Source organism: Bubalus bubalis, chromosome 4, assembly GCF_019923935.1.
Source record: "Bubalus bubalis isolate 160015118507 breed Murrah chromosome 4, NDDB_SH_1, whole genome shotgun sequence".
Taxonomy (NCBI): domain Eukaryota; kingdom Metazoa; phylum Chordata; class Mammalia; order Artiodactyla; family Bovidae; genus Bubalus; species Bubalus bubalis.
Genome location: NC_059160.1, coordinates 145,364,291 through 145,391,185, shown reverse-complemented (window position 1 = coordinate 145,391,185; position 26,895 = coordinate 145,364,291). Strand labels below are relative to the sequence as shown.

Below are 26,895 nucleotides of genomic sequence, written 5' to 3'. Positions count from 1 at the left end.
GGGGTTTGGGCAGCATGTGGACCCATGCAGACAAGAGTCTGTGAGTGCAACCTCACCCCACAACGCGGGAGGGGCCCTGCGAATGTGAAGCTCACTAACTTAGACTTCGTGTGACTACATGTGGACAGGGGCTCTGCTTCAGTGTGCTTTTGTGCTGTCTATGATGAAAGGATATATGTATATAAAGACAAAGTATGAACAAAACGGGGAAGGGTATTTAAATTACTCAAGTACTTTGGTATGTTCAAGCCCTTCAGAAGCACCAATTATGCTGTAATACCTAACAGTAAACCTGTGTGCTACCCCGTAGGTAAGATTCGCCTAGTCATTAAAACAGGTTTGTTTTACTTATGAGCAGTGAGACCTTTATAAACAGTGTACTAAGAACAGTACAGAAAGCAGTAAAATTCTATTTCTTCAAAAAAAAACCCAGAATGCCAATATCTTAACCAGATTTGCTTCTGAATGTCCTTTGTTGGAGCGAAAAGATGGTTGGGGCAAACTTTTCAGCGGCTAGTTGCGAGTGGACCTTGCAAATCTATAGCAAATGAATGGCCATCATCAACATAGCTGCTATTAATGATTGCAGCTCAAAAGGAAGGAAAACAAACCAAAAATCAAAAGTACTAGCACCTAGCCCTTTATAACCATGGGGGTTTGAAGGGTTTCAGCGCAACTGAACCTTACCCGTGCACATGGAGCTGTCATGAACGTGGGGTGCATTACAAAAGACGTCACCTAATACAGTCCTGGCCCTTCTCTGTTGGACTTAAAATGGTTCAAACCATTATATTTCTTTCTTTCTTTTTTTTTGGCCACACTGCAAGACATGTAGAACTTTTTGGACCAGGGATCAAACCCTTGTGCCCTGCAGTGGAAGTGCCGAGTCTCAACCCCTGGACCACCAGGGAAGTCCTCAAACCATTATATTTGTGAGGACCCCTGCTTCTGGGACTTCCTGATTTAACAAGACAAGAATGTAATTAATTTAGTGATGAATCAGGATCGAGAATTTCCATGTTTCACTTTTTTTAATAGTGAAAATCCATAAGCGTTTAAAATATTCTGAGACACACCTAGCTTAGCGAACACCATGGACCTTCTTGTATCTGTGACGTCACACACAAACCAGCCAGCACCTGAGTGCTGGTTGGCCCCCTTTGGCACTGGAACACAATAATTTATTAAGCTTCAATACTTAATAAGTGTGCACAAATATCATGCAAACGTACAGCCGTACTCACAAGTGAAAAGTGTATTAGAGTCTTAGACGTATGCAAAACATCTTGTAAACAAAAGGGAAGAGGTTGGTATTTTCTGTACAAAATATGCAGGTTTTCCTTTTTTAAAAAATAATCTGTAAGATGCATCATACTTCGGGCATTTTCAAAAAGTGAAAACTGTATAAAAATAAATATTCTATGTACAAACACACACACAGGCCAATCCCAGGTTAGAGGCATCACTGCAAAACAAAAACAAACACAGAACAACACGGGGTTAGTGTCTGATTGTTTATTTCCCTTGTGGAAAGTGAGGTAGATCTCGTTCTGGGTTGGATAGGAGAGCTTTGGGTAGGGGACCTGGGGGAGCCGGGAACCCCCTCCTCCAAGACCCTGGTGCTGACTGTCAGCATCCAGTGGGAAACTATTTAACACTTTTTCTTTCCAGTCATTCCCCTCATTGGTCACTAGAGGGCACTTTCTCTCTATGCAGCCTTTGGAGGCCTGGTTGTTGAATTACCGAATCTTCCCAGAATGAATTTATGATGTGAATCAATAGACATCAGGCTCTCTAGCTGCTTCTTGCTTCTCCAGCTGCTTCTTGCTTCTCCCAGACATTGTACCTCTCGAGAGTAGCTTTTCTTCCCCTGCTAAGCTCAATCATTTCTATCTCCTAACCATCCACAGCAACCCTGAAGAAGAAAATCTTTTTCTTAGGGGACACACCTCTTTCCTGCTTCTTGGAGCTTTAACTAGGTCTAGGGGAATTAACCAAGAGGATGAAGTGACAGACAGATTCCCGGGGAGGCATCTCCCTTGAAAGCAGAGCTTTTCCTCTCTCTGGCTAGGGGGTGTTTTAGGTACCTGGGTGAGTAGATGCTCAACCTACAGCTTGGTGTCTTGGTGGTTTCACCGCTTTTACCGAATCTTGTGAGCTAATGAGATGGTGGACACCTAGCCAGAGGAGTAGATTCATCTCACTGTAAGTGAGTGCTGTCACTGGGCAGGACTGGATTAGTTAAGCACAAACTCTTGGGCAGGTAAGGATCTCCAGCTCTTTAATGAGAATGAACCAAGACCTTGAGACAGTGGTGGTGGAGGGCTGGTGAAAAGTCTCTGAACAGGAGGAAGGTGAAGGGAAGCCATAGGTGGGACTGCATGGCAGGTGCTGCCTTTTCCAAGACCAAGTTGGGTTTCTGGATTAGGAAACCAATGGCCCTGGTCATGCCAGGGAGCCTTGCACATTGGGGGCCCTGGATGAGTCGGGTGACTATGTTGAGGGCGCAGCCCTTTGGTGTCAGGTGGCTTTAATGATGACAAATGCCAAAGGCAAGTGTGAACAAATGAAACCTCCCTGTTGGTAGGAACTGTGGGACTCCAAGAGAGGGTGGGCAGGTCTCAATGTGCAGAAGCATGAAACTCTGACTATTTAAGTTCAAGAGGAAGGGTTGAATGACGAGCTGGCAGGTCTCTGTGAGGAGGTATAGAATCCATATGACTTTATACTTAAAGCAACTGAGATTTCCTACATCTGGATAAACGTCATCATCTGGCTTAAATGGCCTCTTATGAACACTATGAGACTAGCTAATGATAACTGATTTTGAAACATGGTTTAGAATTCCTTGTAGAAGAAGTATGGTATAAATTAACCTCACGAAGCATAAAGATGTCATCTGTCCAGGAACATGGAAATTCCATACACTGGGTTTGCTGATGCCCTAAAAACCATTTTTAAATGTTCTCAAATGCATGCAGTGAGTGGAATGTTTAATGGGCACCCTGATCTTGGGACTGTTCCTTTTTGGACCCATGTCTTGCTGCCTCATCTGCAGGAAGGCCTGGAAGGGAAATCGTGCATGCTTTATCCCACGGCAGAAAATGGAGCCCTCGTACAACTCTGCCCTGAGGCCCTGGAACCCCGGGAAAGCTTACCTTGTTCCAGCAGCCCTGGACTGGCAAGCCATCTTCACCCTGCAGTGAGGAAGAAAGGCAGACAGCTCAGACTCACCGGGATGGCCCAGCAAGCAGCAGGATAAGGGGAACAAGGGCCACAAACACCGTGTCAGCTGATCAGGGTGTCTGTTTCTCTTCTCTACCCTAGGGCCTCGGAAGGAGGCAGGAAGCAAGCCCGCCTGTCTGCTTGCAGCCCGAGCTCACATGTAGTGACAGTTCAAAGCTGAGATGGGCTGTCCTATCGCCTGTGGGCCCGTGAGCAGAGGCGACCTGAGCGTGGTGGAGAGGACAGTCCGGAGGCCTGCTGGTCTCCTCTCTGGCTGTACTGGGTGTGAGGTGCCCGTGGGCAAGCCACTCAGCACCTGGAGGCTTCAGTTTCCTCCTCCATAAAACCTGAGGAAGGTGCGGCTCTATGGAACGAACACACCCCACTCTCTCATTCTCTGATTTCTCTCTCTTCCTTAGCAGCTGGGGGCGGACATCCAGGCAGCTCCCATCTGTTGATCAATAAGGAGGAGGAGGGTTGATTTCGCAGGCTTTCACCGTGGGGCTGAGGTACCTTCAGCAAGGAGGCGGGGCTCCCGGCACAGCCTTTGCTGTCTCTGGGGACTGGGGGGGGGGGGGGGGGGATGCGCAGTGGTAGGATGAGAATCCACCAGGTGCCACTTGTCCCCTCTGCTGGTGCACCTGCTGAGCACCTGAAGCCTCAGAACATCCTGAGTCTCCTCCGCCCGGCTGTCCTGGCTGCTCTGGTGCACCCTGGGGGAAACTAGAAACCCCTGAGGAGCAGGCAGGGAGGGTGAGGCTGGACCAGGGCAGCGATCTGGTTCTCAGTCTGAGTCTATTAGAACTGCAGCCCAGGTTCTAGAACTCCAGGTTCCAGGGCAGAGAAGGAGATGCACACAGGGTTTCAGGAGACCCGAGGGGCTGGAATGGGAGCCCCCTATGCCTGAACCTACTCATCCACCCACGACAGGCGTGGAAATCACTCACCTGCAGCCCAGCAGACAGCTGGCCCTGCACGGGTGCTGAAGAAGTCTAGTTACCTTGTACTAAAAATCCTGATCAATAGCGCCGCTTCTCCTCCACCCCCGCCCCTGCGGCCCACTGCCCCACGCCTACAGAAACACAATGCAGGAGACGGCAAACAGCAACAACGCCAAACAAGAAAGGGAAGGTATGTAAACTTCCACAGCAAAATTAAAAGACAAATGATACATTATTGGAGAAAATGCCAGTTTGCATTAAAGGTCAAATCAAGGTGACTTTCACCGTCCCTTCTGGGTTGGGGAGGTTCTGCAGGGGAAGGTGGTGCATCCCAGGGTTCCATGAAGACCTGGGTCCCGTTTCCCAGCCCGCCACAGTGCAACACTTCCCATGGACTCTGGGAGGGACAGGCGCCTCCGCGGGCCACAGCGGCTTCCCATTGGCACGTGGACGGTGGCAGGGGGGACAGAGGAGGGCTGGGCAGGCAGGGAGGGGGTGCAGTGGCAGTGTGTGGGTGAAGAGCAGGGTGAGGAGCCAGGGCTGCAGCCGGCAGAACTCAGATTTCGGGATCCTGGAAAAGGCTGTGGTAGAAGGGATGACTGGTTGATGATCAGTGGAGGTGCTGTGGAGGGCGTGGGAGATTCCATGGCTGAGAAAGGTGCCTGTGAGGTGCATGCTGCATGCTGAGGATTCAGGAGACCGGGCGGGGGACAGGAAGCAGCCACTCTGTCAGCTTAATCTGCCTCTCCTGGTCCCTGAAAGTCCCTTCAAGGGGCTCTGTGGTCACCTGTCAGGGTCACATAGCATCTTTTCTTATAGCTTTTTCTCCTCTGTCCCAAGATAATTCCCGTGTGACCCTGGAGTGGGGATGTGAGGCTGGGAATTCTCATCTGACAATTACTGGTATGAAAATAGCTCCACGAGCTCCAAACCTCCTCGGGAAATTTATGGAGGGCAGGAAGCTTGTGAGCAAACTGCCGTGGAGTGAAGGGCCATCTTCTGCTTCCCCCATAGTGCGCTGAAAGGATCGCTGTAGAAGCCTAGAAGGTCCCTGCCTGGAGAGGGACTGGACCTTGGGGAACCAGAACTGTAGCCACTTAGGCAGGTCTTATGCTTGGGAGTGGGTCCCCGATGTCTCCCTTCCTCCCTGTCTCCTCCCTTCCCTTCCTTAACCACATTCTCAACCTTTCCATGTTCTTTTAGACTTTTTGGTGGCAAACCACTGAAAGATGGGGAAAAAAAAGAGGAAACCAAGGGAGGGTCTTGCAGCATCTTCTGGGATTCAAGCAAAAAAGGATGAACCCTCTAGGATCTAGAATCCTGATTTTGGACCATCCTTTGATACGGGGGTGTCACCTGGATAGTGATCCCAGATCTGTGCTGGAAGGTCAGGCAGAGTACCCCCTCCTCTAACTTTGGTTCTAGAACTCCTCATTCTGCCCTGTGTTTATAAGGGTGTCCATCTGTCCTCTGCTAAATAGTGAGATGTTGGTGTGGAGAGGGACATGGGGCCAACTTGGGCATCTCATTCAAATGTTCATCCAACTAACTGCAGTGTGTGAAGGCGGAGAAGTCACAGTCCTGAGAGCTAATGCAGAGACTCTACTTCCCTGGCTTCCTTTCTGGTGGCAGTTTTGTCTAGAAGCTGTTCTGAAAGGAGGGTCTGATGCAGCTAAAGCTGGCATTGGGTGGGCAGGACCAGCTCACATTAAGGTGATGGGCTTTTGAAGCGGCTGCAAGAGGAAGAAAAAGAAGCCTCCTGGCAGACTTTGCATGCAAGAGGGGGCCGTGCAGGAGCCCCTGAGGGCCAGCCAAGGCAGGGTGACCCTTGGTGTCCACAGAGTGAAGAGGTGGGAAGCGGAGGCCAGATGGAGGGAGCAGGAGTGTGTAGGGCAGTTGGAGAGGCACACAGGCACAAACCGCACACGTGGAGAAGGCCATACTGGCCATGCAGGCAAGGGAGGGTGATGCCATACCAATGGGCACGGGGCATCCAGTCCGTCCAGCCCTGGTAACCCCGGCTCCCCTTTCTCTCCTTTAAAACCTCGGTGTCCCTGTTCACAAAACCAACCACGATGATTATTTAGGTCGAGGCTGGCCAGCTCCGCCTGTGGCGTGGAGAGGCCCAGTCTTATCCTGGCCAGGATGCAGGACCATTAGGGCATCTACAGGTAAACCTCAAACCCCAGTTGATTCCTGCCTTCCCAATTCAACCTTTGTGCTCTCTCTGGCTCCAGGAACGTTGAGCTTGGCGACGTGTCCATCCAGCCCCCTCTCTATTTGGAGATGCACTTGGCGTCAACACACACGAGCTAATGCATCATAATTTCAGGACCTTCCAATGGGTTGAGGGACATTTGAGAAGCCCAGCAGATGTGCCATGAATCATTCCTCATCGGCTGTTTTGGGAAGGCTTCCTGGGGGTGTCTGTCTACTGACCTCGGTCTGCAGTTTTGCAGGTTTTGGCTGGATGGCTGGTGGGCATTGAGAGGCTGTATATAAAAGCCCCTCTCTGGCCTCATTCTGCCCCATTTGGGGCAAAGATGACCCTCAGGCGATGCTAGCCCTGGCGTCCTGCATCCTGACCAAGTGGGAATTCAGATGACTTGAACTGCTGGCCACAGAGGTGGCCCCAAAACAAAGAAGGCAAATGGGGGTGGTTCACAAATGCTACCCTGGCTTCCAAAGCCATCCCGGAGCTAAGAGCCGAGGCCTGCTCCCAAATCCCTTTCCATGTGGTGTCTGCATTTCCACACATCAATTGTTCAGCATCTTCAAAGGGAAGGGATTTAGTGGGAATTGCTTGCAGCTGTGGTTTTAAGGCAACACCAACAGCAGGCAGAATTTCACCGGCCACGTGAACAGACCGGTTTTGGTGGTGTCGATGGAGTCATTCGGTTTTCATCTTAGTTTATTTGCCTTCTTTGTTTCCAGCTTGCAAACCTCCAGGAAAAACCAGAAAAACCAAGTGATAGATAGAAACATACCAATGGACAGGGGGCATCTAATCCAGGCGCTCCTTGGTCTCCCTTATCCCCCTTAGGCCCTCTAGAGCCTTTCTTCCCCCTCTCCCCCTGTAAATAATGGTTTAGTCCAAGAAAAAAAAAAACATCAAAACTTTAGGATCATTCATGTGTTAAGGTTAGAGACAGAAAAAAAAAAAAGAGGGGAAAATAGATTCTCTCAATTAGGATAGTCTCCTCAACAGGATTAGGGATCAGTGTCCACCCCACCCCACAAAGAACCTGAGTATTTGGCTAAGGCAGGTGTGTGTGTGGGTCAGTAGGGTTGAGAGCCAGAGGTGGGAGGAAGTGCAGATGGATGATACTAATTCTGAGCCTGGAATGCATCTACATAATGGACAGGGGGACCCATTTCCTTCTCTTTGAGGGTTCATTTTTTTAAGGGGTCTGGAACTTCCCTGGAGGTCGAGTGGTTAAGACTCCCATCTTCCAATGCAAGGGGTGTGGGTTCGATTCCTGGTTGGGGAACTAAGATCCAATGTGCCACACAGCCAAAAATAAATAAAGATCATCATAGATCACTCATATTAGAGAAAAAGGGTCTGCCCTGACAGCTTTTGTCCCAGTTGGGTCCATCCCTTTGACATTCTCTTAGGAGGCAGGGTGATTTTGTTCAGAGCCCTGGTGTGTGTGTGTGTGTGTGTGTGTGTGAACCTGGCATGCAGGCATGTGCAGCACACATGGTTGTACATGAGCTTGTGTGTGTGTACATAGTGTGTGCATGCACGTGTGTATACAAGTGCATGTGTGTATGTTGTGTGTCTAGGTTCTCAGCTGGGTCCTCCCATTCTCTGGCCCATCCTGGTCTGAGGTCATGGGCAGCTACTTGTATATGGATATGTTGACTCAGGAATTCATTTGTTTCTGAAAAGCTTCAGCAAACATCATCTTTCTAAACTGAACCCTATTTTACATGTGTCAAGGTCACTCTCCATTTAAAGAAGGGCTGTGGGAAATTCTGTGTAATGAATTTGAGTTGGGGTTTTTATATGTGGGATTTCCTTATGAGGGACGGAGCATGCCCCTGGGAAGTCTCCCTGGAGCTCTCCTCTATTGAAGGCCAGGTGTCTCAGGCTTGGGGGCTTCCACTGTTTCTTGGGGTGGGTATCCTAATGGTCAGAGAGAAGGCTTGCAGCTGAACAGGATTTGCCTCCTATCAGCCACTTTGGGAGCTTACTTAACCTCTCTAAGCCTCAGTTTCTTCATCTGTAAAGTGTGGATAATAGCACCTCCCTCAGAACATTGTTGCGAGGTCTTTGTGCACATTTAGTGCTTAATACTGGCATATAGGGATAAAGGGCTTACCTCATAGCTCAGTTGGTAAAGAATCTGCCTGCGATGCAGGAGACCCAGGTTCAATCCCTGTGTTGGGACGTTTCCCTGGAGGAGGAAATGGCAACCCACTCCAGTAGTCTTGCCTAGTGAATCCCATAGACAGAGGAGCCTAGCAGGCTACAGTCAATGGGGTCGCAAGAATCCAAGAGTTGGACACGACTTAGTGACTAAACCACCATAGTGATAAAGAACTCGCCTGCCAATGCAGGAGACGTAAGAGACTCAGGCTCAATCCCTGGGTCGGGAAGTTCCCCTCGAGGAGGAAATGGCAACCCGCTCCAGTATTCTTGCCTGGAGAATCCCATGGACAGAGGAGCATGGCAGACTACAGTCCATGGGGTTGCGAAGAGTTGGACACGACTGAGGCGACTTAGCACACACGCATGCACTGGCCTATGGTATGTGCTCAGTCATGACAGCAGCTTCGTAATAAGAGCAGGAACAGTCGTCACTTCTCGTCAGCCGCTGTAGGAGCCAAGGCTGCCGTCAGAGGCTGGGCCTCCTGTCTACTGCGTTCCAGCAGTGGAAGGCTACAGGGTTCCTCAGAGGGAGGCAATGGATAAGAATACTTAAGACGTTTCTCCAGGCCTTTGAAAATTACCCACATTTCTTGATTTCAGAGGTTACCTGCAATTGCCAACACATCCTTCTAAGTGAGTTTTCTAAAATGCAAATGCCTACTTAGTGTGTTTAAGAAGAAACGTGTCTATGCATCTTAGGTGTCATGGCATTGGCTCTAAGATATGCCCACCAATGAGGAAATCATGGGACAGTTAACCTGCAGACAGTGGACAAGCGAAACCACTGGCTATTTGGATGAAGAAGCTCTGTGGGAAACTTTCTCAGGAAGGTGCCCCTTATACTCTGGGTGAGGCCAGCACAAAAGTGAGCACAGTTCCTTAAGTTCAGAGGGTGAGCACAGCTCCAGGGAGTGGGGCTCTGCAGGTCCTGATGATGGGCCTGTGGGGGGCAGAGGGTTAGCCGAGGTCCCTTCAGGATGGGAAACTTGCATTCTGGGCTGTCAGGTTCTAAGGGCACAGGAAGTGGCCTTGTTGGGTCATCAGAGTTGTAACTTCACCTACATCCTCGCTGCTCCCTTTCCCCAAAGAGGACCCCTCTGCCTTGGTGCAGAGGGGTGTCAAATTGGTATGGGAGGGGGGCAGGCAGAATCAAGTGGCAGGGTGTTCTTAAAAATGAACAACACTGCTTTTAGAGGAAATAAACTGAAGCTGGAGGACTGGAAGGGAAAGGATGAGGCTATGGGATTATTATAATGGGTGAACCTGTCTAGAGGGAGAAATATTCAGGGAGTAAAGGGAGGAAGAAGCAGGCCCAGGCCAAGAGAGAGCAGATGGGGGAGAGGAAGGAGGCAAGGGGACCTGGGGAAGCAAGATGCAAAAACGCATGTGCACACACATGCATGCACGCAAACATGTACATACATGCACACGCATGCACTCTCCCATACACACACACCTGCACACACACACACACACATTGCAGACGGCACCTCTTGGAGAGTGACAGAAGCTGCATGAATGCTCCCAGACCTTTCAGTTGGCTCGTTCGCAGGAAGCTCCACAGTGAAACCCAATTTTCCTGATGCCCTGATTGCTAAATTCACACCACCCTTTACCCTGTGATGAATTTTTTCATCCTAAAAGTGGCTCTTGGGCTAAATTCACAGAGCTGTTAAGGGACAAGGAGAATGCCCCTAGTGACAAGGACAGACTCTTTCCCCTGGCATGTATGTATGTCCCCTAAGAAAACTGCCTGTCTTGGCCTCTGGGCCTTGCCCACCACTATGAGGACCGTTCTCCTTCCATGAGCAGGAAGGAGGCCCCAAGACCATTCTCTGGTGGGACTTGGAGTAGCATGTTCTTAAGGCTGTGTCTTGGGTCACTCGGAGATAGGATAACAGACCTGGGGCACCCATCCGAGCCTCTCTGATGGAGTGCCTCAGGTGTGACGTTAGGCAAAATTTGGGAGCCCCCTTCCATAGCCAGTGGGCATGAAGGACTTTGAACATCTCCAGCTTCACCTCCACAAGCAGTAATGAAACTTCCAACCTGAACATCACCTAAGCACTTCTGGCCTTTTCCCTAGACCAAAGTGTCAGCCTTCTGAGTTTCCAGATGCCAGAAAAAACTGATCATGGCACAGAGCTGACTCTGCTTGGACCTTTCTTCATTTTGGAGGCTTTTTATCACCAAGCGCTCATCTCTCCCCTCAAAAGCCCCATTAAGGCCAGTGGTATAAAGAGGTCTGAAAGAGGAGGCGAGCTGTAGGGGGTACTCTTCTAGGACATTCTGGCGTCCTGAGAGTCAGATCTCTTGGATGGAAGAATTATCTGGCCCTTGATTTGGAAACCTGCCCTTTGGAAGAGTCTACTGGTTTTTTATGAGGCACTCCAAGGAAGGTTCATGTAACTTGCCTGTTTTCTGGACTTGATTTTTACTAAGTGACATATTACTAACTTATATGTGGGACAGGGGAGAAGTATATAAAACCTTAGAATAGGAACTGGAGAAGAAATATTTTCCCACTGAATCATGGGGCCTCAGTGGCTCATTCAATGACCTCAGTTCTTGAAGCATCAGAACCACCAGCCTCCCACCTTCTCTCCATCTGTGACAAGGGCATTGAAAAATTTTATTTATCAGCTGCACTGCACGGTGTGTGGGATCTTAGCTCCCCAACTCGAGCTCCCTGCATTGGAAGAGCAGAGTTTTAGCCACTGGACTCCCAGGGAAGTCCTGACAAGGGCATTTTCTTGCCTCGCTTCTGCCTCTAGAGCAACACAATCACCACCACTGGAAAGATTGGTTTTGTAGCTTTCAAATGGACCAGTGCCTCAAGCCAACTGAAAAGTCTTAAGAAAGAGGCTTAACAAGTATTAATTGAACATAACAAAGAAAACCAGAACACTCCAGAAATAAATTAGAAAGGAGGTTAGTATGCCAACTGAGAGGTGGAATGATCAATTATTTTAGTGGCCTGAACTCTGGGATGCCAGTGTTGGAGGTGGGCTTTCCAGGCCGCCGTAACTGGCTGGCCCATTTCTGGAAGTGGGTCTGTTTATTCCAGTGGTTTATTCCGAGCCTCTCTGATGGGGTGCCCCAGGTGTGATGTGAGGCAAAGTTTAGGAGCCTCCTTGCATAGCCAGTGGGCGTGAGGGACTTTGAACATCTCCAGCTTCACCTCCACAAGCAACAGTGAAGCAACGATGGGCTTTTCATGGACAGTCTGAGAGGGCAGCTTTGCCTTTCCTTTCCTGTTCATAGAATATATGGGATAAGTGGATTGCTTCTGACCAGCTGCCAGAAAGGAAACTTTAGGAATATGGAACTGTTCAGTAAATCCATCTTAAATGGAAGAGACTGGTGCTGATGCCAGATATAAATGTACCGATTCTGGCATGTTCTATTCATGAATGCTCTATTATCAGTGTTCAAAGATCAGCCAGAAGACCGGGCTTCTGCAAGTCCCCTGCTCTGTGTCTAACTCTCGTGGGGATTCAGAACATGTTATCATAGTTTGGAGCATGTTTCTCCTTCTGTTCTTCCCACTCTTCTTCTACCTCTAAGATCCTTGAATATTATTCCCACTAGAAGATGCTCTTGGCCTTCTAGGGGATGTGCACCCCACTGAGAACCACCATGAGGAGGCAGCCAACAAGACGTTCTAGAAAGGAAGCCAAAGGCCAGCCCTTGGTCAGATGTTGTGAGATGATTGCTCCTGGGCACCAGTGTGCCATGTGGCCGTCAAGTGGCTGTGGGTGCCGTGGACACTCAGAACTGTGTCCTGGTGAAGATGGCAGAAACCAAAGGAGGAGCAGGGTCCTTGAAAGCCATGACTCATGTCATAGTCCTGCCGACTCTTTCCAAGAGAAACAATGGCTGGGATCCTTTTAAAATGATTGCCTGTGTACAATAGTTGTCTGCTTGTTCTTGGAGCTGGGATTTATTTTCTCTCTCACCAGTGACCTGGGATGCCTAGTAAAACTGAGTGTCAGAAGACGAGGACTCAGCAATGATGGATGTAAAAATCTCGTTTAGGGGCCCATTATCAGGGCAACCTAGAGAGAGCTGGGCTTGTGACTCCTGTCACTGAATGGCAATGCTAATCTGATGGCCTCCCTGGGACTCAGCTTCCCCTTTCCTCGTGGAAAAATACGTGCTACAATTTCAGGATTAGGTCCCTAGGCTCCCTGAGTGCCACGGATTAAGCCCCTCACTAGAAAGTCTTTTAATTTAGAATGATTTATCAGGAAAAACTGTATTTCCACGTTGAGTCAGGAATCCCCAGTTGGTCATTCCACCTCGCCCATGAAGACATTAGTGATCAGAGCCAAAGTGTGAGGACTCAGAACTGACCCGGTTTCCTTTGTCCCCGGGTGGTCCGTGTAAACCCTGCAATAAATCAGAGAAACAAAAACACATTAAGGAGAAAACACAGGATGGCCACACAGTCCTTCCTTCCAGGCTCATAAAGCTCTTTGCTGCTGCTGCTAAGTCGCTTCAGTCGTGTCCGACTCTGTGCGACCCCATGGACTGCAGCCCACCAGGCTCCCCATCCCTGGGATTCTCCAGGCAAGAGTACTGGAGTGGGTTGCCATTGCCTTCTCCAATGCATGAAAGTGAAAAGTGAAAGTGAAGTCACTCAGTCGTGTCCGACTCTTCTCGATCCCATGGACTGCAGCCTACCAGGCTCCTCCGCCCATGGGATTTTCCAGGAAAGAGTACTGGAGTGGGTTGCCATTGCCTTCTCCACATAAAGCTCTTTACTGGTGCCTGATTCATCAGAGACAGGTTTCATGAGCCCCATTTTACAGAAGGGGGACAAAGGAGAACACCTGCTCAAGGAACTTGACCTAGAGACAGATAATGAGTTATGGGTAAAGTCAGACACAGTTCTGGTTTCTCACTCTGCAGCCAACACCCTGGCCTGGGGTTGGGTTCGTCTAGTTGGGAGCAAAGACCGCTCCTGGATAGGCAGGTGTTCGCATGGCTTTCCCACCTGCCGCTTCTTCTTTTTTTTAATTGGAGGATTACTTAACAATAATTGTGTTGGTTTCTGCCATCCATTAACATGAATCAGCCATAGGTATATATATGTCCCCTCCCTTTTGAACCTCCCTCCCACCTCCTACCCCATCCCATCCCTCTGGGTTGTCAGAGTACTGACCAGATTTGAGTTCCTAGATCCCACCTGCCCCTTGCTATAAAAATGACTCCAAAACTCCTGAGCCCCTTTTTTCAAGATGCAAGTTGCTCTCTATTATTTTTCCCTTCAATTTTTTTTTATTGTGGTAAAATATGGTGCTATTGTTAAAGAACCTGGCTTTCAATGCAGGAGACATAAGAGATGTGGGTTCGATCCCTGGGTCGGGAAGATCCCCTGAAGGAGGGCATGGTAGCCCACTCCAGTATTCATGCCTGGAGAATCCCATGGACAGAGGAGCCTGGCACACTATAGTCCATGGGGTCGCACAGTTGGACATGACTGAAGTGACTTAGCACACAGCACAAAATTTACCTTCTTAACCATTTTTCAGCATTCAGTTCAATGGTATTAAGTACACTCATATTTTTGTGTAACTGCCACTACTTTCCATCTTCAAAACTCTTTTTACCTTGCAAAACTAAAACTCTATATCATTAGACAGTAACTACTCATTCCACCTTTCACTTAGCGTTCTACTTTCTGTCACTATGGTTTTGACTGCTATAAATACCTTATATAAGTGAAGTCATACAGTATTTGTCTTTCTGTGACTGGCTTATCTCACTTAAATGTCCCCAAGGGTCACTGTAGTGTAGAATGTCAGAGTTTCCTTCCTAAGACTGGAAAATACACTACTGTGCACATATACCACGTTTTGATTATTCATTCATGTATCTACAGACACTTTGGTTGCTTCACATTTTTAGCTATTGCAAACGATGCTGCTGTGACTAAACCTCTCTACAAGACTGCTTTCAATTCTTTTCCCCCTTGTCTTCCGCTGGAGAGGGATGTAAAGCAAAGACTGGCTGGAGGTGCCGAAGCACTGCCGAGCATGGAACCCAACTGGTGTACAACCTTCAAGTGGGTGGGAAACCAAAGTCCTGCCCCTCGCAGGCAGCCGACTTCTTTAACCCAGCAAGGAGAAGCCCATTGCAAATGGGAAGCCTGCCCCTGGGAAGCTGCCTGTCTTGGGAGACGTCTTCCTGCTGTCTAGTGATCCGGACGTGGCTCTGTCCGTCTGTGAGGGCAGGGGCCATGCCACAGTCACCTGTTAGACCCTCACTGCATCGAACACAGAGGCCTTCAGGGAAGGGGCTCAGCCATGTGTGCCAGATGGTCCGCACTGGTGAGGACCTGGTTCCCTATCAGGGGCCATGGGTCCCGGGGTTTGCCTGGAGCAGAGCCCAGCAGGGGAGTGCTAGAGAGTGGGCAGTTGGCTGCTTCATCTGTCACAGAGATGAGACTTCTCCTCGCTTGGCCCTAGATTTTTTACTCCAGGCCCTGGGTATTCTGTTTTAACAGTGCTTCTGTGGTGGGGGACCCGGGCGGGTGGAGCCTCTGATCCCACGAGACTTACAGGAAGCCCAGCTGCTCCCGTTGGTCCTGTCATCCCAGGGTCACCTTTGCTGCCCTGAAACCAGAGAAAGAACACATGAGCCTTCCCTGACATGGTAAGAATCTTCCGACAGCCACTTTCTGTTTTCATACGAGACCTGGGCAACCTCTCCAGTCTCTTCAAAGAGCCTCCCAGGAAGTAAGGGCTGGGTGGAAGGTGGGGTGACTGCATGGACTACATGCCCCGAGGAGGGGGCTTGGGAGCTCCTCTCCCCCTTCTTCCACAGATCCTGGCCTCTGTGGACCGTGTGTTTGTTAGGGCGGGGGTACTGGCTGGCCAGAGGCAGAAGCAGGGAAGGAGAGCAAGGAGCAGGAAATGGGCATGGGCAAGGCAGACAGGGAGAGAGAGGGAGGGGGGCAATGGGGAGAGAAAGAGAGCTCCGATTTCTCTCCGAAGCTGCAGGCGTCACCCCTCAGAGCAGCCACCCTGGTTCTCCAAGTGGCTGCAGAGCTCGGGGAAGCCCACATCTCTCTCCAGAAGCTCGCTCCCCCACCCCACCCTCCCCCCGTTGTGTGGTCTGAGAACTAAAGAGACAAAGCCTCTCCCGTGGGCAGAGTCAGCAGGGTGGGCTTCCTGCTCTTACAGGTGGAGAGCCCAGCAGATGCCCACTCAGAGGTCCAGTGCCCGTGCCAGCCCTCCAGTGATGCCAGGCCCTGAGAGTGTGGAAACCAGGCCTGGTTGGGAGGAGCTGGTGTGGGGAGCTTTCCTCCCCCAACCCCTGCACAAGCCCATTACACTGGTTGCGGGAGAGCGACCCACGAGAGCCGGTCTGATGCACAGGTCTCCTGGCTTCTTGACGTCCCCAGGATTTCTAACACCACCTGCACTATGTTCTGTGCTGTTTCCCTAAGTCACTGCAGAGCTCAGGCGTGTCTGGTGACAGCAGGGTCTGGGGCCTCGCCAGTCACCTGTGACCGAAGCCAGGTGACCAGAAACTGAGGGGAGGAAGCTCTCCAAGTCTCTGTCCACTTGTAGTTACAAAATGAGCACCCCTGGGACCTCCCTGGCAGGGGTAGTAGTTAGGACTCAGAGCCTCTACTGTAGAGGGCATGGGTTCGATCCCTGGCTGGGGGACTAAGAACCCACAAGCTGAGTGGCACGGCCAGAAAAAAAATGAGCACACCAGGCCTGCACCCCCACAGGCTGGGAGGATCATCAAGAGAAGACGTGCATGAGGTGCTGGCTGGGTCTAGGAGGAACAGATTGGGGCTGAGACGGCTGGGCTGACACGGTGGCCCTGTGGGTCGCAGGAACCAGGACTGAGGGCCTGAGGCAGAGGAGGGGCTGAGGGACCCCTCGTCTACCTCGCTGGGCACTCACCCTCTCTCCCTTTGGTCCCGCTGGGCCTGGAACTCCGATTGGTCCTGGAGTACCCTGGGGAGGTGAGAAAACGCGGAGGTGAGGGCCCTGATGCTAAGGGGAGCCCGGGATCCCCGCCCGATGCCTGGAGATGAGCAAGGTCCAGAGGCCCAGTTTTCAGGGTTGGCGAGGCCCGGCTCGTGCAGGGTGGTCATTGGACTGGACCGTGTTCCTGTTTGGTTTTGGGGGCCTCGGGGAGAGAGCTCTCCCCCCTGCCTCAGAGCCAGATTTGAGGAAGGAAACCCTTTCGCTTCACAACCAAGCTTGCCAAGGCTGAAAACGGCAGGAGAACGGTTGCTTAGTTTGCTCCCAGAAGCGCTCGGGAGGGAGTTGACGCCATCCCAGGGGTGGGGAGGCTGGGGGCTGGCACGCCTTTGCTGACGCAGCTCCACATGCAGCGGGAGGGTCTTCATGCCACAGAGACCGATGCAGACGCACACACAGAGGCAGGCGTGGGAGGGTCATTCAGCCATCGTCCACCCCCACCCCGCCCCCACTGCGGGCCCTGGCCTGCAGCCTCTGGCTGGGCCTTCTGTCCCCATCCCAGGCCCTGAGGGACAGGCTGGATTGGAGAGTAGATTAGTGGATGTCTGCTGACGCTGGCCTGCCGTGGAGGTGTGCCCTACGTGCCCCTGACTTGGGGCTGCAGCCCCACAGGCAGTGGGAGTGATCAGAGCCGTGCTGCTTAGAAACAGAGTGGGGCTTGCTAGGGCATAATTAAACATCTTCTTCAGGTTCCTGATTTACAGCACTGCTAGGCGAAACCTATAATTCAGAGCTTCCTATTGCTCAGCCTCAGTGATTGTATTTCTTGCTCAGGACATGAGAACTGGGCCTGGGCCTGTGAGCAGTTCCCGGTGGTGCTGGGATGTAGCTGTGACAGGTGGGGTGGGAGCAAGTGGGCAAAGGCTGATTTACTTTACGTGGAGAAAAGAGACAAGATGTTCGCAGTGGCCCCTTTGAGGGAGGAGGGAAAGCTGTGGACATCTGTGACAGAGTGTCAGAATATCACTCTGAAGTCACTGGTCAGCTTCAACTCCTCCCTCGAAGGCCTATAAACTGCGATATTGTGGAAGTTTCTTGGTTTCCTAAAGGGTCTGTTTTCCCACCTGTAAAATGGGAATGAGAACGGGAGTGTCTGCCTCCCAGGCTGCTGCCAGGTTAGAATGGATGAAAACGTGGCATGCGTTTGGTTCTGGGCCTGACACCTAGGAAGTGCCCAATAGATGTTAGTATTGGCAAGACAGGATCACTCTTCCCGTAAACATTTTCCTTTAACTTTCTGTTATTGATTTGATGAGGAAAAAACCTTCAGGTTCAAAGGGGACAGGAAATATAAATGTATACATTGCACTGCTCCCCTCTGTCCAATATGAATGGACTAAGTAGTTGAGAGGAAGTCATGGTTTCTCTGATTTCAGCCACAGATAATCCCTCTAGCTCAGACTGGCCACCTGGGAAAGGTGTGCTGGGTGCAAGGAGGACAGAGAGAGAGGGACTGTGGTGTGAGGCAGATGTGGTGAAAGGAGTGGATGTCAAAGGCTCTCAGGACACTAAGCTGGGACTTGCCTATGGCTCATCTATGCCCCACCCGCCCTTGCCCGTCAGTGCTGGCCTCACCCACATACATGTGGCTGCACAGGACTAGAAAGCCCTTGTGGGCAGACAGGAGATGGACAGAGCTCACAGGATGAAGACAACACAGCATGACGGGCACATACAGACACTGTTGTGTTTGGTGGGGATGAGTCACGGCCCAAACCCCTAGGGCTTGAGTCCCAGGCTGAGCTCAGCATTCCCTTAGGAACAGATTCTTTGTTACTGGAGCAGCCTCCCACCCCACATCCAGTGGTCTTGAAACTCAGATGTGAGGACCCTGTGTGCATACTATGAACAGGGAAATGGAGATGAAGGCCTATGGTCTTTGGTCAAGAGGCCTGAATAAGCACTTGTGAAGTGAGCACAGATGTCACTTTTTGGTGTCGGTGGTGGGATAAGCCATGATTTACTGAAAAAAAAAAACCAACAACACACACACACACACAAGGCCACAGCAGGACAGATGAAAGGGCTTATAGGCCAGGAGTGGGGTGGGGTGGGGGTGGATAGAGGGGTAATGGAGAAGTGACACTCACCGGTGGCCCAGGCCTGCCGTCCAAACCTGAAGCTCCCTGGACAAAGGGAACAGTTTGACCAGAAGAAGGGGAAGGGAGGAACGGGAGGGAGAAAAAGGGACCAGGGAGGGGAGAGGTGAGTGAAGCAGTGACTCTGGACAGACATAAATGCTGGTCATCAAACAAAATGGGAGAAATAAGCTTGGGAGGACAGGTAATGTATTCACATGAAAACCAACAAAAACATGGAGACACTGAGTGCAGTGTGGCCAACTGCTGAGCAAGCCGGATGGAGATCAGTGCCGACGGCCATCCCAATCCTCTGTACCCCCTGCTCCCCTCTCTCCTTTCATCCTCTCTCAGAAACCTCTCTCCCAAGAGGTTGCAGTGTTCCAAGGAAAGAGATACAGAAAGTACATTCATGGAGAGGTGTCTGAACCAGAGCGAGTGCATCCTTCTATGACCAGTCTTGCTTGGGGAAGACATGGCAGGTGGGGCCCCGGTAAGGATGGTCTTCCCAGCCTCCTCTGCATACCTGCTGATGTGAGTCCACACGAGGGGACCCCAGGAGGCTCAGCATTGGATTACAACATCCAGTAGATGCTGGCCTACTTCAGCTTCAACTAGGTGGGAGGAGCTGGGCCTTGAATGATAATACTAATGCTGCCTGACATTTCTCTGGCACTTTACAGTTGGCAAAGCTTAACACAAACTCAATCCATTCATGTTATCCCAGACAGGGCCTCTTTTATGGAAAAGAGGCTTTAGGAGCAGCTGACTGCTCCTAGGGCAGAGGTCTAAGGCCATTTACCCCTTGGAATTAAACTGGCTGGCAGGGGGGATGCTATTAAGACCCACTCACTAGGCAGCATCCAGTGATACTACAGTGGGAATTAGAGCTCTCGCTCCTGCGCTGGGCTATGATGCTGCTCCTTCAACCACCTAGGAGAGCTGATGATGCCAACATGACAGCCAGGGAGAGAGTAGCTAGGACACTCTAGGCTAGTGAAGACTGAGTTCTTGAGAATGGCTTCCAACTGAGCCTCAGAAATAAGCCTAGGCCTCAGGATTTTAAAGGTGGGGGAATACCCCCAGGAAAGAGGGGGGAAGGGAGCTTCCATCCTGGGGGAAGGATATCAGGTAATAGGATCCTTCAGGGCCTCACTTCTCAGTCAGGGGGCTTCCCTGGTGTCTCAGATGGTAAAGAATCTGCCTGCAGAGCGGGAGATTGGGTTCAAACCCTGGGTCGGGATGATCCCCTGGAGAATCGAATGGCTACCCACTCCAGCATTCTTGCCTGAAGAATTCCATGGACAGAAGAGCCTAGTGGGCTATAGTCCATGGGGTTGCAAAGAGTCGGACATGACCGAGCAACTAACACTTTCACTTTTTCACAGGGCCTTGCTTCTCAGTCCTAGGACCACAGAATCCTGGGACTGATCTTGCTTATGGCCTAGAAAGTTGTGGTTCTCAACCCCAGCTACCATCAGAATCTCCTGGGGGTGATGTTAAATATACAGATGCCTGGGCCCACCCCAGCCCAATTCAAACAGAGTCTCCAAGAGGGAGTCCTGGGGAATAGCACACTTGAAATCTCCAGGTGATTCCAGTGAACAGCCTGCATGGAGAATCTCTTCTGTAGGGTAAATAGGAAGAACTCAGTAGGATGTGCCTGGAAACACAGGTTGCTGCTGTGTGAACTAAAACACAGAGGTGAAGCCTAAAAATAGAACTTGAGCTAAGCATCCATATACTTTGTCTATGCAGTGTGTATATATATATGTATATAATTTATTTATTTATTTATTTTTTGCTGCATGTGAGCCTTCTCTAGTTGTGGTGAGCAGGGGTTATTCTTCATTATGCAGAATGAAGAACATGGTGCATGGGCTTCTCGTTGTGGCGGCTTCTTGTTGCAGAGCATGTGCTCTAAGCTCACAGGCTTCAGTAGTCGAAGCATGTGGGCTCAGCAGTTGCAGTTCCCAAGCTCTAGAGCACAGGCTCAATAGTTGTGGTACATGCTCCAGGGCATGTGGAAGCTTCTGAGACTAGGGATTGAACCTGTGTCCCCTGCACTGGCAGGCGGATTCTTACCCACTGTAAGACCAGGGAAATCCATCTATGCAGGATTAATACTGAGTTACCTTGAGCAGTCTGGAGCAGAGGGCATGAACTGGGGGTTTTAGAGCCATATGTGGACCACTGACATATTCTATATGGGTTGTAGTATTGCAAATAATTTTGACTTAATATTAGAAAATGAGATATTCCATCAAATGCCAGATGTCTGGCTTCCTTAGAAAAGTTAGAGTATGCGGAAATACTGGACCCTCACTCCCCTAAGGCAAGTCAGCTGAACTGAGCAGGGATTGGGCCTTTTAAGAAGAGACACACGGTTTCCAGGAACCATAGTCCCCACTGCTCCTTACTGTCCCTCTGAAGTCCATGTTAATTGTCTTTCATGAATATTGTTTGTTCTGCTGTTTTACTAAGCCAGCAAAAGTACTTCTCTGTTCCCTTGTCTCTATCAAAAGCTGAAAAATTAAAGACAGTTGGATCCTTTGTCTTCCCTCTGGTGCTTTCTTTGTTTATATTACCTGTTTGGTCTTCATGTCAACCTCTGACTGAATTCCCCAATGTTTACTAGGGTCGTTGGGGCCATGAAAGTGAACAAGGAGAGGTTTGTGGTTAAGTGGGGGACTGGAAGTCTCTCTAATAGTAAAAAACACTTAATCATTCTGGACACAGCTTAAGACATGGGAAAAGTATCTGCTAAAGTCATCAGTTGCTGTAGTCTGTCAGGCAAAATCAGCTCCTTAAATATTCCCACATTTGATGCAGTAATGAGGTGTAATCATACCTTTTGCTCTTGCTGTTTGGTCGCTGCGATTACATTAACCAGACCTTCTAGCCCTGCCAAGCTGGGGCAACTGGGCTTCCTATCGTTCCCTTGCTTTTTTACGGTTTCCCGGAGTGGGAGCTGGCCTTGTGCTCGGGAGAGAGGAAGCCCCAGTAGCTGGGAAAAGCTCTCTTTGCAAGGCTGTGGCCTCAGCAGAGGCTCAGCTTCTGGCCCAGCTGGGCCATTGACTTCATCTGTGAATTCAAGTGACTCACTTTTTTCTCTGGACCCATTAATCAAATGATTACAGGGAATCCTAAAGTTTCCTTCCAGATCTTGAAAAACAAACAAAGTGTGCCAACCTCACTGGGGTGTGAGGGAGGGTGGAGCCCAGGGCTCTGGGGAGGGCGGTGATGTGTGCTTCCCTGGAGACAGGTGAGGCAGTGACCAAGCCAGTGGGGTTCCCACTGGAGCTTGAGGCACAGGAATTCACTGATCCCAGGCCCCACATCTGGAGATGCAGAGGCCTGCCGAGCAGCCCCCGCCCTGACCTGTGGCCTTTAGCTGAGATTAGAGAGCTCAGGGAACCAAGACGTGAGTGATCTTAGCCTGCTGGGACAGGAAGATCTGACTTTTTGCAAGCTTTTTGCTGTGGCCAGTGCTTAAGAGCAGAGAGCAGGGGCTCTCTGGAGTCTGCCTGGGAAAGCAGGAGAGAGATGGAGCACACTCCACTGTCCCAGCGCTCTGAAGTCCTCTTAGCTTGGCCCCAGTAAAGGGAGATTTTTATTGCCTCAAATGAGCACAATTAGGACTGAGCACAATAAGGCTGTTCTTGGGCTCCCTCTGGTTCTCCAGCTGGGTACTCCTTGGGGTGGGGGTGGGGACTTATCTTATTCAAATCCACAATCCTCCAGAACCTAGGCCAGGCCCAGCCCAGAGGAGGCCCTCAGCAAGAGAATTCGAGCCCACAGTCTAGTCCAGGTGGGAAAGCAAAACCCCATGGAGCTCTGGGATGCTCACAAGTTTTGAACCTTGAGTTTTCCAGTGGTCTTTCCAGGGGCCCTGCTCAGCACCTCCTCAGGACCACCAGGCTGGGCTCCTCACACCAGTGCGTAGCGTCCGCGATACTTACGGGTAATCCCAGAGGACCTCGGTCTCCTTTTTCTCCCTGGACGCCCTTTTCTCCTTTTGCTCCGTCTAGTCCTGCTTCCCCCTGCAGAGAAGGGAGATGGGCGAGATCACAGAAGAGCATGGCCCAGACAACTCACCCTTGCATTCTAGGGTCCTGGAGACAGGGGTGGATGGTGGGGAGGGGGACAGACAGAGGAGGGAGGAGGTGGAGGTGGCTGATCCAGGGGTGGCTGGCTGGGGACTCCAGGAATCACTGAATTCTTAGCCTGGCTCCGCTCACGTTAGAATCCCTTGTGTCTCTGTAGTAACTTTGAGGTCCCCAAAGGGAAAGGGGATGGCAAGAGAGGAGACAAACCCACATCAGTTCCAGGCCAGGCATTGGCATAGATGACCATTTGCACAGCAGAAAAACTGGGACACTGGGGATCCTGGCTGGCAAATGCCTGAAATGCTGCCACTGGATCCCTGGGTCTCCCAGACTAATCAGGGAAAGAAACTGTCCCCCGAAGAATGTCAGTGCAGGAGACACAGGCTTCCCCATGCCAGCAGTTTGCAGCCTCTTGTATCCATTTGCAATGTTGGGGGAGGGGGTTGGGAGAATCCCAGGCCAGAGTCCAGTGGGCTTGGTTCCAGGAAGGGGTCCCATGTTCTGCCGCCCTCTGTCTCCCACCTATACTTCAGGGTAAGTGAAGGGTCTTGGATAGGTTACATGGAAAAAGGATCTCATCATTTGCTAAGAATCTAACCTGTCACTCTATAGGGTCAATTGATGGATGGGAAAATTCTAAATTCAAAGCCTGTCCAGCATCAGTGATGGATGTTAATGGGACCGCAGGACTTTATTCTGTCCTAATTCTACCCCACTGGCTAAAGTGTCACATAATTCCATCTAGGGAAGGGGTCAGCTGGTCTGCCTCTGAAGCACTTTCTCGCTTTTCTGTCTTCACTGACAGGGCTCCTTCCTCCACCCGCTCACCCAGCACCTGCCAGGTGACCTCCTCTTACCTTTGGTCCAGGAACGCCTTGGAGCCCCTGCATTTGGAATCAAAACAAGGCACCTGAGAATTGCATTTCTGGTTAAGTCAATCTCGTTGTCCACAAGTTGGACCGCAAAAGGGCAAGGGCATAGGGTATAAAGCCTGGCCTGGGATCCCCACCTCGGGGAGATAGAAGGCAATGCTAAAGGGGGTCTGCTGGGGCTTTCTGGAGTGAGGCCTGAGCCAGGCGTCCCCAGCCAGATACTAACTGAGAATTGCTCTGTGGCCCCCACAGCTTACTCATGAGCGAATACTCAGTGTCATGAAAGGAAGATTCAGAGGGAAACCAGCAAAAGTGAAATAAATTGATATGTGCAAAATGCTTAGCATAGTATCAGGCACATCGTAAGTTTCAATAAATGTTGGTGACTGCCATTATTGCTACTGCTACTACTTGTACCAGTGGCAATGGGGTGACCCATCTTCATGGGGACTGTGAACCCCACAGAGGCAGGGACCAGCATCTATAGGTCAGGGGGGAGGCTTAGGGATCCTCTAGGTATAATGCAGAGGGGGTCCCTTTAAAGGTGCCTTATCATCTGTAACTATGGAAGGGCCAACCTAATGGAGTCAGTTTTAAATGGGTCACTTTCTATTTTAATCCTGCTGGCTGGTTAGTCAGAATAGAAGGAGAAGAACAGAAGTCTGATAGCAAAGGAAGGGGGTGACTCTGACTTCTGCGAGGAAGGACCAGACCCCATGACCAGACCTCAGGGTTGTCAAGCCCGTCAACTCTTTCCAGGAAACCAGGCAACACCCAGGCTCCTTGGTGTCACAGAGATGATGCCTATTTAAGGTGGGAGGGAAGAGGAGTATGGAGGGGGCACGTGGATGTGAAAATCCCTCTGTGGAAATAGATGATGGCTGACTTAAGGCTGAGGCTAAGCCCAGTGACTGCCATGGAGAGGGGACGTTAGGGGCCTAGTGACAGTAGGCTGAAACACAGACAAGCCCTCCAAACTCACCGGAGGTCCAGGAGGCCCCTCTGGCCCTGGTGGCCCAGGAACCTGGAAGCCAAAGGGAAGCGGTTAGCCCAGCCCCTGTTATACTCTCAGTGGCCCTGCCTTGCCCTAGTCTGGGGTGCGGCTGGAGGTGCAAGGGGGAAGACAGAGCCTCCAGCATACGGCCTCCCAAACGAAGGCTTAGGACAGTCAGAAACTCACAACAACTCATTTCCCTACACACAAAAAACCTAATGCCTCAAAATGTCTATTCTTCTAGATGTTTTTGAAAAACCAGAAAATCTGGCAGCCCCAGGCTATTGTTCTTCAGTTCAGTTCAGTTCAGTCACTCAGTCATGTCCAATTCTTTGCTACCCCGTGGACTGCAGCACACCAGGCCTCCCTGTCCATCACCAACTCCCGAAGTTTACTCAAACTCATGTCCATTGAGTCAGTGATGCCATCTCATCCTCTGTTGTCCCCTTCTCCTCCTGCCTTCAATCTTTCCCAGCATCAGCGTCTTTTCCAATGAGTCAGTTCTTCACATCAGGTGGCCAAAGTATTGGAGTTTCAGCTTTAGCATCAGTCCTTCCAATGAATATTCAGGACTGATTTCCTTTAGGATGGACTGGTTGGATCTCCTTGCAGTCCAAGGGACTCTCAAGAGTCTTCTCCAACACCACAGTTCAAAAGCACCAATTCTTCGGTGCTCAGCTTTCTTTATAGTCCAACTCTCACATCCATACATGACCACTGGAAAAACCATAGCCTTGACTAGATGGACCTTTGTTGACAAAGTAATGTCTCTGCTTTTTAATATGCTAGGTTGGTCATAACTTTTCTTCCGAGAAGTAAGCGTCTTTTAATTTTATGGCTGCAGTCACCATCTGCAGTGATTTTGGAGCCCAAAAAAATAAAGTCTGACACTATTTCCCCATCTATCTGTCATGAAGTGATGGGACCAGATGCCATGATCTTAGTTTTCTGAATGTTGAGCTTTAAGCCAACTTTTTCACTCTCCTCTTTCACTTTCGTCAAGAGGCTCTTTAGTTCTTCTTCGCTTTCTGCTGTAAGGGTGGTGTCATCTGCATATCTGAGGTTATTGATATTTTTTCTGGCAATCTTGATTCCAGCTTGTGCTTCATCCAGCCCAGCGTTTCTCATGATGTACTCTGCATATAAGTTAAATAAGCAGGGTGACATCATACAGCCTTGATGTACTTCTTTCCTTATTTGGAAACAGTCTGTTGTTCCATGTCCAGTTCTAACTGTTGCTTCCTGACCTGCATACAGATTTCTCAAGAGGCAGGTCAGGTGGTCTGGTATTCCCATCTCTTTCAGAATTTTCCACAGTTTGTGGTGATCCACACAGTCAAAGGCTTTGGCATAGTCAATAAAGCAGAAATAGATGTTTTTATGGAACTCTCTTGTTTTTTCAATAATCTAACGGATGTTGGCAATTTGATCTCTGGTTCCTCTGCCTTTTCTAAAACCAGCTTGAACATCTGGAAGTTCACGGTTCACGTACTGTTGAACATGTTCTTGTTCTTGCCTGGCAACAATTACCTGAAGCTCAAGGAGCGCTTTCCCCACTGGGCGGGGCTTCAGTTCTTCGGTTTACCCTAGTCCTCACCACTCCCTACTGGTTTTGGCTATTGTTTTTTTTGGCTGTGCCACGCAGCATGCGCGATCTCCCTGACTAGGGAGCACACCTGTGCCCCCCGCACTGCAAGCGCAGAGTCTTAACCACTGCACCACCAGGGAAGTCCCTCTCTATTGTTTTGAACCCAGACCTTTTGCATTCATTTATTTCATGCTTGGTCCTGGCTGGGGTTTGAGTTTGAGACCTTTAGCTTAAAGAAACAGAGATTGGTTATCTGGAATGGAAGGAGACTGAGATGCTTCTCAAGAATATTCCTCAAGCTCCCCAGGTTGGTAACAGACAGGAGGGGGAATATGGGTCTCTATTTCCTTTGAAGGTAGGTTAAAGTAGAAGAGATTTGGACTGGAGAGTGAAGATGAAGGAATCCTGGGAGGTCTTCCTCTCAGAGGAGGATGCTGTGACGGGTAGATTCTGTCTCCGGTGAAGATGGACATCCATTTGTCCACGGTCAGTTACCCAAGAGGCTGGGAGGAGACCTGCCTGCTCTTTTCTGAGTGGGTCTTCCCACTTCAGCTTCTGGACTCTCCTTGAACACCTCACCTTTCCAGGGACAGAATCCCCTGGAGTGCGGCCAGCATGGGGACCCTCCGCCAGGTGACCACAAAGGGAGCCCCCGCACTTGGCAGAGAGGGAACTCCTGTTGTCCCTTGGCCATGTGGAGT

At 50.3% G+C, this 26,895-nt stretch overlaps 1 protein-coding gene across 11 annotated transcripts in view; it reads right to left on the bottom strand.

Moving 5' to 3' along the window:
- Positions 1–1,237: 1,237 nt before the first annotated feature.
- The window catches only part of COL13A1 (collagen type XIII alpha 1 chain), a 153,681-nt gene continuing 128,023 nt past the window's right edge, over positions 1,238–26,895 (bottom strand). For 6 of the 11 annotated variants that reach the window (XM_044942203.2, XM_025284667.3, XM_044942207.2 and 3 more), the window contains 10 exons: positions 24,595–24,636; positions 23,598–23,624; positions 22,594–22,674; positions 18,644–18,679; positions 16,470–16,523; positions 15,111–15,164; positions 12,901–12,936; positions 7,154–7,240; positions 3,159–3,197; positions 1,238–1,465 (listed from right to left, as the gene is read on the bottom strand). In XM_044942203.2, coding sequence (XP_044798138.2) covers positions 1,463–1,465; positions 3,159–3,197; positions 7,154–7,240; positions 12,901–12,936; positions 15,111–15,164; positions 16,470–16,523; positions 18,644–18,679; positions 22,594–22,674; positions 23,598–23,624; positions 24,595–24,636 — 459 coding nt within the window. In that variant the 3' untranslated portion in view covers positions 1,238–1,462. Of the gene's footprint in view, positions 1,466–3,158; positions 3,198–6,142; positions 6,221–7,153; positions 7,241–12,900; positions 12,937–15,110; positions 15,165–16,469; positions 16,524–18,643; positions 18,680–22,593; positions 22,675–23,597; positions 23,625–24,594; positions 24,637–26,895 lie in introns of all 11 variants that reach the window. The other 5 variants (XM_025284668.3, XM_025284674.3, XM_044942204.2 and 2 more) reach the window with 4 other exon arrangements.